At 32.2% G+C, this 20,671-nt stretch overlaps 2 protein-coding genes and 1 long non-coding RNA gene across 3 annotated transcripts; 1 reads left to right on the top strand and 2 right to left on the bottom strand.

The window, feature by feature from the left end:
• The first annotated feature begins 2,335 nt into the window (after positions 1–2,335).
• LOC148280989 (uncharacterized) lies at positions 2,336–7,758 on the top strand. Its single transcript, XR_015822457.1, has 3 exons — positions 2,336–2,472; positions 4,144–4,193; positions 7,713–7,758. It is a non-coding gene; the product is annotated as an uncharacterized LOC148280989 (long non-coding RNA).
• On the bottom strand, positions 4,113–7,163 carry LOC148280990 (uncharacterized). The gene is made up of 4 exons (XM_088227511.1): positions 6,780–7,163; positions 6,565–6,699; positions 6,248–6,485; positions 4,113–4,239 (listed from the first exon to the last, which is right to left on the bottom strand). The coding sequence occupies exons 1-4, from the start codon at positions 6,896–6,898 to the stop codon at positions 4,120–4,122; spliced, it is 612 nt and encodes a 203-aa protein (XP_088083637.1). The 5' UTR covers positions 6,899–7,163; the 3' UTR covers positions 4,113–4,119.
• A 134-nt stretch (positions 7,759–7,892) lies between the features above and the next one.
• Positions 7,893–19,735, bottom strand: LOC148280988 (uncharacterized). The gene is made up of 8 exons (XM_088227508.1): positions 18,515–19,735; positions 16,594–16,815; positions 12,750–13,015; positions 12,049–12,258; positions 9,994–10,171; positions 9,710–9,857; positions 8,460–8,649; positions 7,893–8,386 (listed from the first exon to the last, which is right to left on the bottom strand). Exons 1-8 carry the CDS (start codon positions 19,557–19,559, stop codon positions 8,036–8,038), a joined length of 2,610 nt encoding a protein of 869 aa, XP_088083634.1. The 5' UTR covers positions 19,560–19,735; the 3' UTR covers positions 7,893–8,035.
• Positions 19,736–20,671: the final 936 nt, after the last annotated feature.

Genomic DNA, 20,671 nt, shown 5'->3' with positions numbered 1-20,671 from the left:
TTTCTTCTTTAGACTGTTAAAAATATTTATACAAAAAAAACTTTTAAAATAAAAAACAAGTCTTCATAATTTCACAAAAAGCTGGCAAATTTAATAAATAAAACTATCTAAAATGTGGTCGGATATTCTTACATTTTTTTAAATGGTTTAAATTATTTTTGAATGGTAAAAATCAAAATTGGTTTTCGATTTACTCACAGAAAATGACTCAATCTCGCAGTTTTTAAGATGTACATTGAATTTATGAAAACCTTGACGCAAGATTACAGGTTCAGGTAAAGATTTCACTATGTTCCAATTAAATACATCAGCAATATCCTCAACTTGAGATCACACAAAGCTCCATTAAGTTTGCGTCTTACAAATGACATAACAATATTAAAATTGTGGTAGTTGATGCGCTGATAACTTAACCGACATAATATTTGTCATTTTGCGTACCAACAGTGTTAAACTTTACTTAAACGAAAGCGACATCTTCCCCGTTATTAATTTCAAGCGGATCAGACACTGTTTTTTCGTTTTCCTCGGCCAAAGATTCGGAGGCACGTTGTTCATATTCGTCGTAATTACTTATGATGAATGTCTCGAAATCTGTTGATTCATCAACTGAGTAGGCATCAAAGTCTGTTGTTTCCATGTTGCTATGACATTTTTTTCAATGTTCTCCTCTATAAGGTGTAAGTATCTTTTGATCCTGATGGCAGAGAAAAATCGGATGGATTGTTTACCAATTGCTGTGTGGTATAAAAAGTTTAAATGAACAGAATAACTGGCTTGTCATTTTCAGCGTGTATTTGAGTTGAAACCCCCATCAGATTTTAAAATCTTATTTGTTATATCTTTGGCGAAAAATCTGATTTATGGGCCAGTTTGAACAAAACATCCCGTTACCTCGTTTAAAATCATGTTTTTGCCATTCACTTCGTTTTCTTTTATATTTTCTACTTTCTTGGATAATGTTTTTTCAATGTAGTATGTAGCGACAACCCTAGACGTGGGCAAAATTATCAAAACACTAGCTAAGAAATGTGAGACAATTTTGCCCACTTAAATATATATTGTGTTTGTTCAAATAGATTTACAGAAATACGTTCTATAGCGTCTTTATTATGCATGCAATGAAATATATAAAACTTACTTGCCTCCTTTCAACACAAACTCCGCAACAACAAAAGTTTTGATAATATTTGTAGATATACACAAACCGACCTTCAAGTTTAACTTCAAATTTCAAGTGATCAACTGAAGCTGGCGGTAAAGTAAATATTTAGTTTTGCCATGGAACTATCAAAATATACTTACCAAATGTAATATTTATGATACCAGTAACTTTTTTTACTTTAAAACTTGATTTTGTTAAGGATTTCGGCAGTGGGCAAAATTGTCACGTTTGACATCTATCTTCAATTATTTGTTGGATTCGGTCATGTCATAACTTTCTCGGTCTTCCTCGTTTCCTGCATCTATCAACATTCGCATCGTAAATCTTTTAAGCCATTCTTTCGCCGTCTATTCGCTTTACATGTACAAACCAACGCAGAAAACCTTTCTTGATTTAATCGAGATTTTATTATCACAAAATGTATGTGAATGATATATTCATATCTACCTCATTCCCATAGAATTATTATAATTGTATGTTCATACCATTACATTTGAAATGTGTAGTGGTATGCAGAGAATATGACTACATCAATGGCACTACGTTCATACTACGTTCTTCTTCCTTTCCGATGCGGGATCTGGAGCGTGCGGCCGCGGTCTCAATTTAGAACTAACACTATTCCTCCACTGTCATACTGGGAAATTAGAAAAAGGTGATTGTGCTGACCACGTGTATTTGATTGATCACAAACTGACAATACTGCAGTGAGGGGTACAATGAAAGTTTTTAAAGTTTATTTGTTTTGTTATTTTTGCGGTTTGATTGTAAAGAATTAAAATTTTCGCTTAATTAGTTTTAAAAAAAATGATATTGATATGCGAAACTGAAGAAAGACTCAAGTCTTTATGAACAGTTTCGGGAAAGGGGTGGATGCTTTCATTGTATATCAATGGCAAAAAGCCCAAATAATGCGCTATAAAGTAAATTTTACAGGAGAGCCAAAATCAAAGTTTTTGAAAAAGTGAGCATAACGTTTTTCGTTAACTATGTAGGTAAGAACTTTTTTTAAATATATAAGTACTTTGGTATCTAAGCTACAATACTAGTGATTCAGAAAATTGACATTATTTTTTTTTCCATGTTTGTAATATTGTTTTGCCCTATTTAGCATTATTTGTAAATGCTGTTTGATTCTGGCTGATATTACCAAGAATGGTAAAAGCCATAATAAATGAAAAAAAAGACCTTAAAATATTGTATGGATTAATTGCTGATTCACCACTAACAATTTCTTCTCAATGTGATGAAAACTTCTTAGGCACCATGGTTATTGTTAAGATGTGTGAAGCAAAAATATTTATTAGGTACTAATAGTGATGTATACAATTTGAAGATAATTGGTTTAAGCCTAATGCATTCAATGTTTTTGAGGGAAATTGCCTCAAAATCTAGCCAGTATACTTAGAAAATTGACTGAATATATTAAAATACATGTTTTGGAACAAAATTATTTTTATTGAATGTATTCATATTATCAATACAAATAATAATTATTATTTATGTAGTCAAATACTAATAAATGTAGTTTTTTATCAATTACTTTTAGTAGGATTACCGCTAGTATTAACGAGTCCGTAACTACCTAATATAATAAACCTATATACTTATCTTTCATAAGTCTCCTTTTCATTTAATTGGGATCTTTAAATTCAGCCCTATATCATTGAGGTATAACTTGATTGGAACATAATTGGACCTAATCATCATACTTTGCCTTGGGTATAGGCACGCGGGATTTGTATATTTTTTTATGTGCCTTGTACTAAAATATCTTTGCCGTGTGGTTGAATACGTAACATTTATTTTATTTGGTGCAGATTTTTTAAATGTAGAAATCCGGATAAGACTAATTTTTCCAGTCAGATTTTAATTAAAGTATTTCTCAGATATAGCGCTCAATCAACCAAAATCTTTATGAGAAAGGACTTCTACTTCATAAGGCTTGGGAGATTTTCTGGCAAGTTCGAAAACCGTAGACAACTGTGATGGAGCCCAGATTATGTTTTTTGATGTAGTAACTTCTATAACAGAATGCATACAATCCATGTGCATATTTGTATGCCTTGGTAAAAGATAATTAAGTTGAATGGTGGTAATAGTTTGACTTTTTTTTTTTTATTGAAAAAGAAATATTTGTTTTCTTATAATTTACCCAAATATTTGATTTTGAGGGCCAATTTCAACGAGTTGTAAATAACTCACTATCAGAAAATAGGAATCAAGTTGGGGTAGAGTGGAATTCGAACCATGGACCTTAGATCCGTGAGTCCGAGACACTAGTCACGGGACCACAACCCAATACATAAAATATTATGTATGGTGTCAAATACTATCCGATACCTTATGCAACATTGATGTTATTAATTTAAATACAATAATAGTAAATTATTCATAATAAAAATAAAAATTACATGAATGATTTTGCTCAATTTCTAAAACCATAATAAGGGTGATGATCTTTGTCTATCACAAGCTTGAAAATACTTAAATTTGGATTTCATGCAAAGTGTTTTTTGTATACCGAGACAATATTTAAATGCAAAATTTTGATTGTGTTCACATGTTTCGTTTTCTATCTCCGTTAAAAAAAAAATTGTCACATGGCTCATATTTTAAAAGGCGGAGAAAAGAAATGAAAAAAACTGTACATTTAACTCATTTTCGCAAAAACCATCTCATAGCCCATAATGTAATATCTTTGTGTTTTAAATTATATGAGACAATCTATTCTCCTCTAACCCTTCAGAGATGCTCATTTTCTCATCATTTTACATGATTCTCAATGAGATAGGTACTGTCCACTTATAGTATAACAGTACAGGTTGAAAATTAAAAATTTGTTTTAAAATAGTAAAAAAATAATTATGCTCCTAGCCACCTAAGGTGCAAGGTCAATCATTTTAGGAAGTAACAAAGGTAAAGAAATAATACTGAAATATCAGGATGCATTTTTATAAATTTTTTAATGTTTTCAGAAAGCAGATGGACAGGACGACGATCAAAGCACCACCAACGATTATCTTTGGTTTGTTCTTATGTGTCTTCGATCTAATAAGTTTGTTTTTAGCACCCTAAAAAGAAAGTCAAATCAATTTTAAAAACACTGATTTTACTCTGTAGAAACTCACATTGACAGTTTTACCTTTTCAAAGATACTGCTGGCTGCTACGAAGTTTATGTTAAAAACATCAACATTTTTAGAATAGCCCCTTAACTTAAAAGTGTTTATTAGACATAATTTACTAATTTCTCATGATTCACGTGAAATTCACAATATCTTTAAAATTTTCACAATACACAACCGCATTTTTTCCGTGCGCCTTGAACGTAGAGCGCGACTATATACAGGGTGTTCTTTAAACACAATGATCAGTATGGGCAATAAGACATATTAGCTTATTAAAAAAAATATTTAGAACCAAGAATTTTAAAAAAAATAACATATTTAAAAAATAAATGGTTGCGTACTTCTGCGGGGAAGAAGTGAGGGGAGCGCGGCGCAGTATCAGACTACCCCCTGCCTCCCCTCGTTTCTCCCCTGCAGAAGAAGGCAACCATTTGCTTTTTTTGATATTTTATTTGTTCTAAAAAAATAATTTAATGTGCCAATATGTCTTCTTCCTCATATTGATCATCGTGGTTCGGATGTGACAGGGTTTAATTAACACCCTGTATATATATCGGTACCTGAGTTCTAAAAGGGAACAAATCGATTTTTTACAGTTTGGAGTTAAGGATGCAAAAAAGTTTAAAAAGGGTTTGTTAAAGCTAGATAGATTGTAATCTAATAACACTTAAGATATTGAAAGTAATCATGAAATACATTATAGATAAATGCCTATCTTGTGAAAAAAAACATAAAAACGTTAATATCTCTGAACTAGGTTTTTGTAAATGTTGCCCTCTTGAGCTCAGGTAAACATTTGCAAATGTCGTCAAATGAAAGTCGATATGTGCATACCATTAAAATATAATTTTAGTGAAAATTCAAGAAAACAAATGTCCAAAAATATTTTATCTTGTAATCACCATTTAAAAAAAACTGTAATGACAAAAAAAAACTAAATATAACATTTAGGTATTTGTAATAAAACTTTTAAATGAAGAGTCAAAGTACATGAGTACTTTCTTTCAAACCTTACTGAATTTACACAACATTATTGATCTTGATAGAAAAATGCCCTTGAAGTATGCTGATGGATGATTTTTTTTAAGGGAATATGGAAGTTTAAGCATTTACAAGGCTTATATGATTGGTCAGTTTAAGTGATCAGTTTGCAGACTGTGACTGTAACATTCCTCTATTTTTGAACATTTGTATTTCTTTCATGCATTTATCTGTTGATTTTTGCGAATTAAAAAGACTAGACTTCTCAAAAACGTTATCGATAACCTGTTGAAATATCAGCTAATTTTGATAAACGATTGAAATGGTTGAGAATTCAGTATTTGTTTCATCATATTTTTTTATGAATTTATTATCAATATGTGAAAATTGTACAAATGTTTTAATTCAAGTACAGGATTTAACTCTCCGGGAAGGTGTTTTAACAACAGAATTTTGTAAATTATCTCACATAAATTAACAGATGAAAGAATTAAATAAATTGACATAGTTACACAAAATGTGAGTGTTACCAGAAATGCCTAGACTTCTCAGTCTCTGCTGAAATACTTAAAAATCCTTAAATAGGTACGAAGATTTTCACGGTCACTGTTATCAATATGTTTCTTTTTTGGGTGATACCGTGTGTTTCGGATTTGTCCCAACGTTTCCCAACGTGCCCATTGTTTTGCTGCAAACTGTAGCTAACTAATTACCCAATAGTCATATAATGGTTTTCCTACGTTTGGGCTCCTCTATAGCTTGGCGCATTATTACTCTGAGACTTAAACACATAATTTTTCAACAAAACACTCAGTTTACCCTGAAGATGGCTCCTGCGATGGTAGCCGAAACATCGGAACAAATCCAACACACACGGTATCACCCAAAAAAGAAACATATTGTTAAAAATCCTTATTTATCAACTGAATTGTACGATTATTATATTTCAAAGTGACATAAAAAAAAATTACCTGCGGTAAATTGTTAATGAGAATATAACTCATATCATCTAGTTTATCATTTATTTTTTCAATGACATCCAACATGACTGATGTAGCATAAAGATCTGGTAATAGTAATACATCTTGTGGGTTTTTATCCTTTCCTAATGATATATGATTAGTTAAAATAGCTAATTTTATCATACTAAGTTGCTTTGACGCATTTGTTAAGAGCTGGGTGGCATTCTGAAGATTGTATGGCTGTATCCTTTAACATAATAAACAAGTATCAATAAAAAATCACAATTATGTATCAGACTGAAATAATGCCATGTTTGCATACTAACATCCGTGGCAAAACAGTGTTTTTATTTTTGAATATATTAATGATAGTTTTCCTTAAATCTGGCGAATCAATAGCAAGTATAATCAAGTCTTCTTCGGTTATTATTTCTAGGTCGTGATGTCCTATATCGTATTTTCTAAAAAAAAGTGTTATTAGTAGTAGTCATATATATTATTAAAAACAATAACTTTTACATGAAACTATACTTTAAATTACCTGAAAATTGGAATGTATACCTCAGCACCTAGTCCACCTAATATTGCTGCAACTGACATGGTAAATCTACTGTCGCTGTTGTTTACATCTTTCGATTGAAATACTTTGTCAAACATCATTTTAAGACGTTTACAGTAAAAGAAAAGTACTTTGAAATAAATAAAAAACAGAAATTTTACGCTTCTGTAATAATTAGAGCCCGACTAAATTGTAGACGAATCGTTTTTGCTATAAGTATATGACTTATTTTACAAATTTGAAATAATATAGGTTTGCAGACATTTATAGGTTACTTTTTTAAAAATTATTGTCAAAAAGTGACAATTCATTTGACCATAGACAAAAAACATTGGACTTGACCACAGACATTGACGCTTTACTTTCGGATGTTCTTGTCGTTCCCGCGTAATTTAAAAATGTCGGCTTGGGAAATAGACAATTTATATTATATACTAAGATAAATATCACCGATATTTTATCGATTTTTTCAGAAGATAAATAATTTTCATGGTTATTGAAAAACACAATTCAGTTACACCTTAGTTATACTGTATTATATTCAACAATGTTTGAGTATGTCCAAATGCTTGCAGAGTGGCTGGATTTACTCCCTAGGAAGTTATTCATATTTAAATTTATTTCAACAGAAAGGGAAAACATTTTTGAGAAGGGAATATGTAAGTCAAGGCATTTACAGGGCTTATGACATGTCATTGGCTGGTTTTAGTGGCCACTTTACACACTGTGTAACATTCACCATTCTGCCCATGTTTCAACATCCACATTTCCTTAACTCTTCCATCTGTTGACTTTTGTAAAGTAAAAGAGCTGAAATCTTTATCACGTGGGTGAGATTCATCCGGCCGAACCAAATCACCTACTAGGCAACGCCTGAAAACAATTTTCTAATTTTTATACTTCTTCTTTTACCAGGTAGTAATTCAATAATGTTTGAGTCTGTCCAAATGCTTGCAGACTGGCTGGATTTCCTCTCTAGGGAGTTATTCATATATGCAAATACAAACAAAAAGAATCGACGAGTATATCATTATTATTTTAACTTTATTTGACTTTCATACTGCTTAGCTTTCATTAAAATAGATACGAAATTCATGAGTATTAAAAAATATATTATTGTCAAATTTAAACACTACATCAAATAAATAATTACAATGAAATACCTAGTCATAAATAACAGTTTATAAATTTTATAAATTAAAAAATAATTCTAATCAGTCAATTTTTTTCATTTTAATTTATAAATTATCAGCTATTGCTTTAACAGCTTCCCATGTTTCTTTTGCCGCAGGTATGATTTGTGATCCTGGAAGAAGAAATCCATAAGGTCCCTGCGAATCTCTCATTTTAACTGCATACGAGTATTTTATTCCGGCTCTTCCTTTGGCCCAGTCATGGGCTGTACCTGTTACTTGCTCTACAAGATCTGTTAGAGATCCGATCTGATATTTAGTTCCTGACACAGCGGACAATGCATTTAGAGCAAGTTTTCCCATCTCCACTAAATCTGCTGTATCTGAGAATTGTTCCCGAGAATGTGTTGTTGGCAATACCCACATCTGAGCATATGATTGTAATGTTAGATAAGCCTAAAAACAAAATTTCTGTTTAATTTATGTCCAATCTTAATATTTTTTGCATTTTTAAAAATTAATAAATTACTTTAAATTGGTCTCTATTTTCCATCAAAAAACTAGAGACTGCCATTGTTTCAGGTTCTGAAAATGGACGAGGTCCGGCGTAAAAGTCACTACAGGGGTCATTAGATGAACCCTTTTCCCCCCAGTGATAGTCCCAATTTCTATTTGTGTCCACACCCATACATTCAGTATTGCCCCAATTCCAGGGATACCTGTAAAATATTTATTGTGAAGTCCATACATTAAAAAAAAAAAAAACTCAATGGTAAGTAGGAGACAGTGAATCCATAACATGATCACCTTATGATGTAATATATTTGTAAGGTGAAGAGAATAGAGTATTAGAGTTTTAGAACAATTTAACATTAATAATTTAAAAATTCCTCCTAAACATGATTATAATACACTCTATTATGGTTTAGTAGTACTAAAAATATATAATATGTATGGTAGTAAAACTCTTCCTTATTTAGTACCTAGCATTTTAAATTTGTAATTTAAGCATGTAACAAGAGCAAAATAAGAGAGTGGCTACTTGATCGAATGATTATACACAGATGGTTATTAAATTTGTTTATGTTTGCATATTTTAATTGTTATGTTTTTTTTTGTATTAAAAAGCGTATTAAATTAATTGTTTTTAAAGTTAGGTCATTTTATTATAAGTAAGTATTGATATAAATCTCCACCAACAAGCCATAAAAAGTATTCTATACAGGTATACTCTAGGCTCCAACAGTTTGGAGATAAGAATATAATATGTATACCTACCCCTGCTTCCTGAGATGTTTACTTTTTGTGTTACTTTGAGCTATTTTTGCTAGTGCAATTATATTTTATTTTATTGACAATGACCAACTTGTCCCTGCTGATATCAATTATTAAGAAAGTTACTACTATCTTACCTAAGTATTTAATGATATTGATAATAAATATCTTGTTACAGAGATGGCTAAGAAATCTAATGATTTTACTTATATCTCTAGAACACTTTAATTGAACCCTTATTGTTACAATATAAGTTGTCATAGTTTTACAATATTTTGTTAAATAATCTATAAATTTGCTTAAATAAAAAAAAACAAAATAAACAATTGCAGTTCTTTTTGAGGTCTCCACAGTGTAGAGTTGCCAGTGTTACAAAATCGTTTTTGTCAATTAATTAAATAATAACAGCATATCATACCTGTATCAGGGTGTTAATAATATAAAACATATTTTGATTCATTTCAGACAGTTGGTTAAGTATATAGTTTAAATAAGTTTTCTCACCAGCTATTAAAATAACTTTCTTCGTTTTGATGTTGAGAGCGAGTTTTTCTCCAAAAACGATCTTTTGTATGAGTATGCTCATATCCATCTGGGTTCCCCACAGGAAGAATGTACCAATCAGCTATCTTCAATAATTCCATGTCTCCACCTATTTTTGTAAAATCAGAAAGGTGTAAATTTATGTCATCGTTAGTAGGTATACCTGCTTCTATAGAATTATAAAAGTCTATAATAGTATAGTATAATTCTATGCCTGTTTTACTAATGAAGTGTAGATTATTTACCATTGCCATTTTCTCCCTCTACAAGAGTATGAAGAAACCAAGATGCAACAGCTGGAGATATCCACTCTCTGGCATGCATTCCTCCATCTATCCATATAGCAGGCTTCATTTTCGATTTTAACTTCCATTTCTTTCTTTCTGCATAAGTATTATGCATCTTAGTTGGAGGTACAGATGCCTTAAACAATAAAATAAGTAAGTTGGTAATGGGAAATGTAACATAATTCAAAATATATAGTAAGTAGCAGTGTTAAAAAATGTAATTAATGTTCAATATTAACACAATACTGCATTATCTAATCATTTTGAAATAATAATAAGCAGAGATGTACACATAAAGGCATTTAACACTTTCACTGCCAGTCTAAAAAAAAAAATCTTTAAAAAAATCAAACATGTTCTATTATCATATTGGCTCGGAGATTGAATAATAAAAAATGCAAAATAAGGCAAAAGGATATGTATACATTTTTGTGGAAAAACGTAAAAAATGATAACTGATAAATGGCATATGGATTAAAAACTGCTTCCCACTTCCAACTCTGCCAATTGGCATAGTTAGCAGTGACATTAATCGAAGTGTAACCGGTTTGTAGGTAATGTTTACAAAAAAAAGATGTGGCTCTGTGTTTGCCTCGAATTATAAGTTAGTTTTGGTTTTATGCGTCATTCACATCATAAAATCAATCCAAAATATTCACTAAACAAGGTCTGAAATATAGGTTAATATGTGGTAAAAAGGGGTGAAATTTAATGGTATACCTCCGCTTCAGTCCCTCTACATACCAGTAAATCGTTTTAAAGGCCGAGGGTCTTCCTATCAATCTTGCTCACAACATTTTTTTGTCAATGAAATGAGTTACTTTTTCAATTTCATAAACCAGGATTTGAATTTACCTCTACTGCTTTCTTTGTTTTTTCACTGTGAGTTTGGCAATTTGAATGAAATTCTATGTAGGATATTGTCATTCTTTCGTCAAGACCATATTATAATTACAAGAAACCGTAGCAAAAAAAGGTTCATTTCTTTGTATAATCCCGTTACAAAAGTCCACTTCAACTGTGGTGTTTAACATAATATTTGACATCATCAATTTGGTGTAGTATTTGAAAAATTACTTATCATCTACTGACGCTCTTCATACTTGTATTATATCAAAGTTATTAACTACTTATTTAACCTAGTCACGGTGAAAGGATTGTTAATACTAAATTTGACATATGACACCAAGGGTTAAAAAGACAACATCCCTTTGATGGGAAAGGACAGCACAAAAATATTTGCTCAGTTTACCCAGAGACATTGGGCTTTGATGACAAAATATGATATACCAACATTACTATTCTACAGAATCTCTAAAAAAACGAGAGTTTCCCAAACACAAGTCAACATTTATGGAGTACCCCTGAGAGTTTCCCACTACCCAGTGGTATATCATTTACAATCGGTTTGATAATTTTTTGTGTCACTTATTTTTTACTTATTTTCATTTTTCAATACTTATTTTATTTATTTTAAACGCTTAAGTGGGCTTGTACATTTTGAAAAATTTACATAAGTTGGTTAAAACTTTAAACTGCAAAGTGATAAAGTATACAAAATAAACAGACACAAAAAAAATAATGGGACTCTTACACAAAATGGCCAAATGACCAAAATAAATGTTTCTACCATTAATAAAAGTCTGTCTTTAAATTCCAATATGTATTCCAATAAAACAGCAAAAGATATCAATAAAGCTAAATTCATCGCCAAGTGTATGTAGCTCTGAATAGGCGAGTGAATTTAATAATTAGTACTAGATTTGTCTGTATAAAATTTTTAGGAACGTTACGACTTTTAGGAATGTTACGACTTTTAGGAACGTTGCGACTTTTAGGAACATTACGACATTTAGGAACGTTACGACTTTTAGGAACGTTACGCCATTTTTAAATGAAGTACAACCAGCTTTTTGAAATTTCACATACAATCATCAAATCATTGATTGACCTACTAGATAATTAAAAAAAAAAGAGTTTACATTATGTCCTTAATATTAGATTATTGTTTACCTTGGCAGCCATTATAGGCAAGCCTTCTGATGTTCTGCCAAGTGGAATGAGATCCACTATTTCTGGGTATTTAAATGATAAATACTCCATGTAACGAAGTATATCTGCATATCTGTGAAACCTCCGCCATGTCATAGGATGTCCTTTAACTTTTTCTAGTTCTAATCGCTGGGTCTTGGATAGTTTTGGATTTTCATACTGGATTGCTTTCTATGAATATAAAACATAAAGTTCTGAATCAATTTTAAAAATCCTCCATTATTTACCCATGCATAAAATTGAATAGGCAGGTACTACACAAATTTATATATTTTTTCGTACGTGGGTAATATTATCACTTCTTTGAGTATTAAAAAGAAAAAAATATATGCATAAAGCCTATATGTGTATGTTGTAGATAATTACAATTAATGACTTTTAAAATAATGTAAATATTTTTACAGATCTTAAACTGCATTTTACAATATTAGACATATTTTACATCTGATTCATTTTTTATGTAATATCAATGGCACCACAGCTTGAATGAAATTTTCTTGTAAAATTGTTTGCCTCTTATTATTTGTAAATTACCGTTCCATAAACATTACTAATAACTAATAAATTATAGAATTAATCTAATACCTTCCCAAATTTTAATATAATATGTTAGTCCATTAGTCAACACTTTATTACTTAAAAGAATTTAAGTAAATAAATACCTGTAGATCCCAAATAACTACATCGTATTGCATTCCTTCAGATTTCAGGTGATCTTTAATATCACTAAGTAAACCTGGGGGAACCATGAGGTCCGCTGATCTATTGACGGAGGGACTTGACCACCACATGAGGCCTGATCCTTGGGTATCTTCTTGTAAGTCTCTGAGGTCCTCCACCTTCTTTGCAGTATCGGGGTACATCCGGAGAAGTTGGAAGCCTTTATAACTTTTACGCTTTCCTTTCCTTTCTTTAGGTATCACTGAAACTGGTATCATTATTTACATTTGTGAATTAATAATGGTATGAGTATATTTCAATATATTGTATATAATACATGTATGCTACAATATTATACATTACAAATTATTATGTAGGGCTCTGACTTACAATAAAAAAACAAATTATTCGTATACTAGCTACATCTAAGATATATCAAATATTGCACTGCCCTCAACAATTTGAAAAAAAAGATAAAACAAATCATGATAAACATAAATCATGATAAACGTAAAATGAGGAACTGCAATTCTTGGTAACAAAAGTCTACAATGTATGTAAGGGAAGCGATTTGCTGATGAATGTCGATAAATCGAATGTGATGGTTTTTGAAAGAAATGAAAGTATGACTAAATGTGAAATCATTGTAAATGGGGTTGTACTAAAACAGGTAGAGGAATTTGTGTATCTGGAAAGTATGTTCACTAGGGATGGAATGACTAAATAAGATATTGAAAGGAGGGTGAGTGCCGGGAACAGAGTGAATGGTCCACTTAAATCAACCTTGGCAAATAAATGTTTGTTGCAAGAGGCAAAATTAGCGGTTTGGACTGAAAAAACAAGGATGGAAGTAGGCTGAATGCTGTCGAAATGCGATCTCTCAGGCGAATGTGTGGTAAAACTATGTTGAGATCCAAACATTATGTAAGGCTGAGATAAAAATTATCGACAAAATCAAGAAAGGAGCTCTGCGTTAGTTTGGACATGTAGAGCGAATAGACAACGAAAGAATGGCTAAAAATATTTACGATGCGAATGTTGATGGATGCAGAAATAGAGGAAGACCGAGTAAGACATGGCATGACCAAATCCAACAAATGCTATAAGATGGACATGTTAAAGGTCGGAATAATCGGCGTGTGTGAATAAAAAGATGAATGAATGTAGAGGAAGCGAGATGCAAATATAGAGTGATGTGACGTTCTATCCTCTCTGCCTACCCTTACGGAAAAACGGCGTGATGGTTTGTTTTTTTGTTTAATAAACATGCAAACATTCATGTGAGAAAGAGGTATACATATTTCCTTAGTTCAGATTTATTTCTGTGTGTTACTATAGATATAAAACTAGCTGGCAGCTATTAGCCTTATTAAAACAAACAAACAAAATAAACAAACCATCATGCCGTTTTCCCGTAGGGGTAGGCAGAGAGGATAGAACGCTAATCACTATCTTGGCATACAGACCTCGCTTCCTCTACATTCATACATCTTCTCATGCACGCACGCCGATTATTCCTACTTTTGACAGGTCCGTTTTCAAGTATTTGATGGACTTGATCGTGCCATGTCTTCATTGGTCTTCCTCGTTTTCTGCATCTATCAAAATTTGCATCGTAGCCTTTTTATATACGTATAATTGTGAAAAATGTACTTAAATTATGACTAATTATCCGCATATTCAATATTTTTGGTGGTGAATGAAACAATACTTCTGTACCTTAAAGGATAAACCACGGGAGTATAACGAAATGTTCAGAAAACAAGACTTAGTGATTGTGGGATCTCCAAAACATCATGACTTTTAATGACTTTTAATTCAAACTTTTAATGTAAAACAATGATTATTTTAATAATAAAAGTACATAAAATGGTATATCCGGGACAACTGATGTTTTTTGCACTAAAACAAAGTGGACTTCAGATTTTTATTTCAACTAAAAAAAACATTTTTATGACGAAAGTGGACTTCAGTGATTTTTTAAATTATTTTATTTTTTATTTTCTTTTATTCAGGAAACATACAGTACGGTTAAAAAGTTTTATATTTTACACGGTTAGACTTGCCTCTAATGGACCAGTGAAGCTTCCATATTATATTATAATTATATCTAAGGTTATCAATGAAATATTTTTAGTACAATAATAATAGATAATTTGTGATGTTAGCTATCATATCATTTTTATCATATTATGTAAATGTTATCAACTATCAAATATCTAAATTTAGTAAATGGGGTCTAGAATCCCAACCGTCCATGCGCTCTGTAGCAGCAAGACGTGTTGGGATATTTATTTATTGTACAGCGCCCTTGAGGTGATTTTCACAAAAATGGCGCTATATAAATTATCTAAACATTATTATTATTATTAAGTACAAAAAAAGATAAGGAAAAAAAAAACATAAATAAGTTTAAAAATTAAAATCAAAGTAAAAAAAAGTATTCAAGTGATACAAGTATATAATAGCTTATTGCGATAATTCCTGAATGTTTAACTTCAAAACGGCAAAAAGACGACTCCCGTGTTTTCTGTATCAATGTTGTAGGTATTATTTTTCAGTATAGGTACTGGCGCCGTGGAGTAGTTGGTTAGACGGCTAACTGTGAAGCTGGCGACGCGGGTTCGATTCCCGCCAGTTGCAAGAAAAAAATACAAGAAATATTGTTTTCTCGATTGGTCTGGGTGTTGTGGTGCATTCTTCATAACCTCCTTCCACATCCCCTCTTTCTCACCTGCTGACAAGCCTCTAAATAGAGGCTTAGCGGGTAGATCCTTTTAATAATAAAAAAAATAGGGAGTAATACATACACAGAGATGAAAATCATTTTTTGAGAAGGGAATATGGAATTTTAGACTTTTATAGAGCTTAGGACATGTCATTGGTTAGTTTAAGCGTACACTTTAAGTGCTGTGTAATAAAATATATTAACATACTATCGATTTTCAAAAATTATAATATCTGAGGCGAAATATAATCGTGATCAATTTAAACCCTTTCAAAGTTTGATATTGGTTGGTTGGTAGATATTGCTTTTAGTAATAAGCCCGCTAGAGTGCATTTATTTTCAATAAGATATTTAAAATAAATAAATAATTCGTTCAAATCTTTTCGTTCTAAATTGTAATAATTTTTTTTTTTTTCATTGCAATGAGGAAGATCAGCCTTACGGAAAATTAGATATAAAAAATATATTCTTACGCGCGGTAAAAATTAGAACATCTTTCAAGAAAGATTTTCAAGAAAATGATTTTAATAAAAACGAACTATTTTGCATGACGTCACTAGTTCTTCCGAATAAACCAATGATAAGAGAGTTGTAATATATTTCGTGTTTACAGTAAGTCAACTGACGAATCAGCAGAACTATTCGAGAAGAAAGGGAAAAGAACTTAAGACGTCACTCGCGAAGTAATTTCTAAAATACGAACCGTTAAAAAATCACACCGCTAATAATACGATACATCAAATAAAAAAAAACTATTTTTGGCTTAGTTTAATAGTCTATTAAAAAAAAAAAAACCACTGAACATCCTCATTAGAGTTATTTTTATCTTTATACTTGATTGAATGAATTTTTTATCTGCCCTTTTCTTAATTTGTTAGGTTTTAAATAAAATAAACTAACATAAGACTTAAATCTGTTGCAATAAAAGCGGAAAACATTTTTGAGTAGGGAATATCGAAGTCTAGACATTTACAGCGCTTTACTCAGTTTGTAAAGTGGCCAATTAAACCAGCTAATGACAGGTAGATTTAGATCTACGTAAGTCCCTAGGGAGGAAATCCAGCATGTCTACAAACATTTGGACATGCTCAAAACATTGTTTATATAAAACCTCTTACCGAAAGGTGGTTTAGTTGGTGTTGGAGTGTCATCTTCTTCTAGGTTGATCATAGAATCAAACCAGTTGGTTTCTGGAGATAGCGTTGTCGGAACTGTGGTGGGTGGTTTGGTGGTAGTCTCTACACCAAACATACTATCAAACCATCCACCGGATGAAGCCTCTGTTGGCTCCACCACCGCTTCGTCATCTGGATTATCAGCAGAAAAGAAGTCGAACCAACCTATAAATAAAATATTCATAATTGTTATCACGTATCATGGGTAAAACAAACGCGGCCATTTTCAGTTTAGTTCAGTGCAAAATTCAGCACGAAAGTTCGAAATACGGCGTTTATTGGCAAAAAAATTAAAGGTGTTTGACGTGGGAAAATTGCAAGAAATATTCCCAGCAGCTTCACTAGATAAAATAATACCTGTTCAAAAAACACGTAATACAAAAAAAAACAGTGGTATATATTTATTTAATCTCCTTTATTACCTCGATTGAACACGAACAGAATGTGGTGTCATAAATGCTCACTTACCTCTACTTAACATTTCATTTTGAAGGCTCTCAATCAAATAAAATAACATACGTAACGTTAAAGTAAATACAGTATCTTGTAGAGCATACAATTTTATTTTAAATAATTTATAAATTTTACCATTTTCTAATACTTTTGGTGCTCATTTTTAGATTTGAAAACAAACGGACACCAATTTATGTTTACACTCAGTAAATAAATAAAAATATAATTTGATTGTTGAAATTTCATTTTCCCATATCGTCGCTAATTTTTATTTACTTGAAGCGACATAATATTATCTTTTAATGTATGGTAAGCTGTGTATTTAAATATAGAAATATACCTAGAGTTTAAAACATTTACAATGTAATCCAAAAGCCGGTGTAATTTAATGGGACAGTAATAATTATAGTAACATGTCGTTTTCCACATGCTTACTTTGCATGATTATGGAGATTAATAAACAAGGAGAAAATAGAGATTCCAATTAAATTTATTCAACTAGTGAGTTCTGAAGAGCTCCGACGATGCGTGATGATTATTGTAGCGAGAGGTGGTAACCATAGGTACAGGTATTCCGACGATTGGTTCTGTGGAAATGCATGTGCAGGTATTTCATTTTATAAATCGAAAGTAATTAAAACGGTTGTTATTAAAATCAGTAATTCTGAATGCTTTTGACATTCGATTAACTTGGTTGCTTGTATTTTGTGGGATTGTTTTATGGATTAAAAAATGTATAAAACTGAAATTCATTACTAGGCAGGTTGTAAAAAAGAGGCATGAATCAGAAAACCATAACAGAAAAACTAATTTTATTTTCCTACACTAAAATGGATGACATTTTCAAGAGGGAATGTGGAAGTATAGGCATGTATAGGGCCTATGACCTGTCATTGGTTGGACACACTCAAGGTATTCTTGAAATTTATTTTGTTCCAACGTTTACCGATTATTTAATTTGTTATTGTTTTTTTTGCATTTATATGATTTACCTAAATGTTTAATTTTGAGGGCCAATTTCAATGAGTTGTAAATAACTCACTATTAGTAAATGGGAATCAAGTTGGGGTAGAGTGGTATTCGAACCACGGACCTTTGATCCGTGAGTCTGAGACACTAGTCACAGGACTATAAACCGACTCATTTTTACAATTTTTAATATCAGATATAAAAATGATTATAAATAACAAAATATGTAAATTTTAAACATTTTGACCGCCTCACTAGGGTTGTTAATAATTAAATTTCTAATTATTATTGTAATTAAGTTGGTGGAAATTACTTATGGAACTTTAATATTGCTTATAATAAATCCACACAATGGTACGGGTTGATCAATCTTAAATCGGTATGCACAAATGAGTTAGTGGTGTAAAGCCCACAATATCAAAAAAAATAATAACATAAATACCCGCGGGAGCTGGAGTTGTTGTGGTGGATGGTAACGTTGTCAAGCGGCTTGTCCAAGGAGTGGGTATCCTGTTGGGCAATTTGTTCGCACACTCCTTCACGTGCACCACAGTCCCCGATGAGACGAGACTCGGCTGACCATATACCGCCTGATGGTTCGTCATCATGGGACGCCGAATATTCACTGTAGGGCTCTTGCGAACAGGCTTCCTTGTAGTTTTACTCGCATATTTAGTAGACAAACCAGTCGTAAACGGAGTAACCGTGGAAATCGTGGAAACTTCGGATATTTCGCTGGATTTTTTAATATCTAAATTTGTGCTGAATGTTTCGTTTACATAATCTACAGCAGTCGTTGTTTCTAGATCATAAGACTCAATTTCGGTTTGTTCTATAATATCTGAAATTTCTTCAGTAAAAGGAGTCGTAGAACTTGTATCAGTATCTTGGATGTTAATTTCAATGGACTCGTATTTTGAAGGAGGGGGAATGTTCCATTTGTTCGGCTCTCTGTCATGGAGCTCATTCGCGCGTTTCGCTTTTTTCTTTCTTTTCCCTCCGAGTAAGTCTTCCAGGCCATCTAATATACTATCCAAAGGATCGAAATATTCTTCGGAATCTAAACGGTCGACTCTTTTCTTCTTTCGCTTAGGAGTCCTATTATAATCTCCGGTGAAGAATCCGTCCGTTATGAAGTTTACTACCGAGTCCCAAAGGCCGAGCACGCGGGAGCTTCTCCCGCGAGTTTCAGACGCGATAATTTTTCGATCATTTTCACTATCGAGTATTTTAAATCTTCTCGAAACAGGGTCGTAATACAGTTTGGAAGCAAGTTCCGCGTACTCGGTTTTTTCAACGGCTCGACGCGTAAATGGTCTCGATATCGTTTGTATTCCTTCGAAAGCTCTGGATATCACCCCTCCTGAAAAACTTTTGAAGCTCGCGCCGTCCGCGTTCGGGAAATGGCGGTGTTCTCCCGGGTAGGAATGAGCGTACTTTACATGCATCGCTAGGAATATTACTAGCGCTAACGGGAGAAATGTCATGGTGGTTATTTACGGAGGCAAGCGCGCGAGGAGTCGGTCGGAGGTTTGCACGGTCGCGGTCGTGCGAACATTGTCTCGGTAGCGCGCGGGTGGTGGCGTGTCACCGGCGCCGCGCGGTGAGAGGACTGTGACTGGCTCGCCCGGCGTAGGCCGCGGGCTCGGCTGTTGTGATGAGTGAGGACTCTTCGTGCTTGTGTTGCCGTCTCTGTTGACCTCATCCCTACTACCTTCTGTCTGTACGTAGGTACCGTTCACATACACCGAGATCGAGTGATGTCAAGGATCACAATGTTTTATGAATGGCACGAAGAAATAGTTACACTAGTTCTATTTAATCGGTTTCATTTTTTAGTACTTCACCTCCTGTTGTAGTGGTTAGTGCATTTACCTACAATGCTTGAGATTCCAGGTTCGATTGAATGAAATATGAACTATTTAAATTAATCAATATATAATATTTCGTGATCCCTGGACTAGCACCTGATGCGTAAGATTGATGATTTATGTTATAAATGATCGAAAATAAGATCGGGGGTAATGATAATGAAATGTTTGATAGTAGGCCATTATTTCTTAAAATATTAACTTTTATATACATAAAAATATGCAGCTCTTTTATAATTTATTTATGACCATTTTATCAAAATCCATCAAGTAATTATTTGTTTAAACTTGGGAAGAGCAAAAACTTCTGAGATGTGTAAATTTTTAAATGTAGTGGTTATTTGGGTAATTAAAAAATATATAAACACATTTTTACGTACAAAGCACTCTAAAGTAAAATAACATTTTTCCGGTTTTCACGTCAGCGGGAAAGTAAAGATATATCATCTACTTCATTCATATGCGAAAGTGTAGTTCTCAGAGCAAATAGATCATGAAGATCACAACTATTTCAAAAGAAGACACAAATCTACACTAAGAACAGCTTACCCTCAATAAACAATTATAATTTTCTAAAATTAAGAGCAGCGAAACAGATCGTTTATTTATCATTAGTTTAAGTAATTTCGTATTTACAGCACAAACTAAAAAATGATGCATGATGTCAAATGACAATTTTACAGTATTTGTCGGGGAATACATTAGGCTTGAGAGTTGACATATAATGA

This window comes from Micrasema longulum, unplaced genomic scaffold (genome assembly GCF_059751315.1).
Source record: "Micrasema longulum isolate JH-2025_06_02 unplaced genomic scaffold, ASM5975131v1 h1tg000508l, whole genome shotgun sequence".
Lineage (NCBI taxonomy): Eukaryota > Metazoa > Arthropoda > Insecta > Trichoptera > Brachycentridae > Micrasema > Micrasema longulum.
This window is presented reverse-complemented; position numbering and strand designations above follow the sequence as displayed.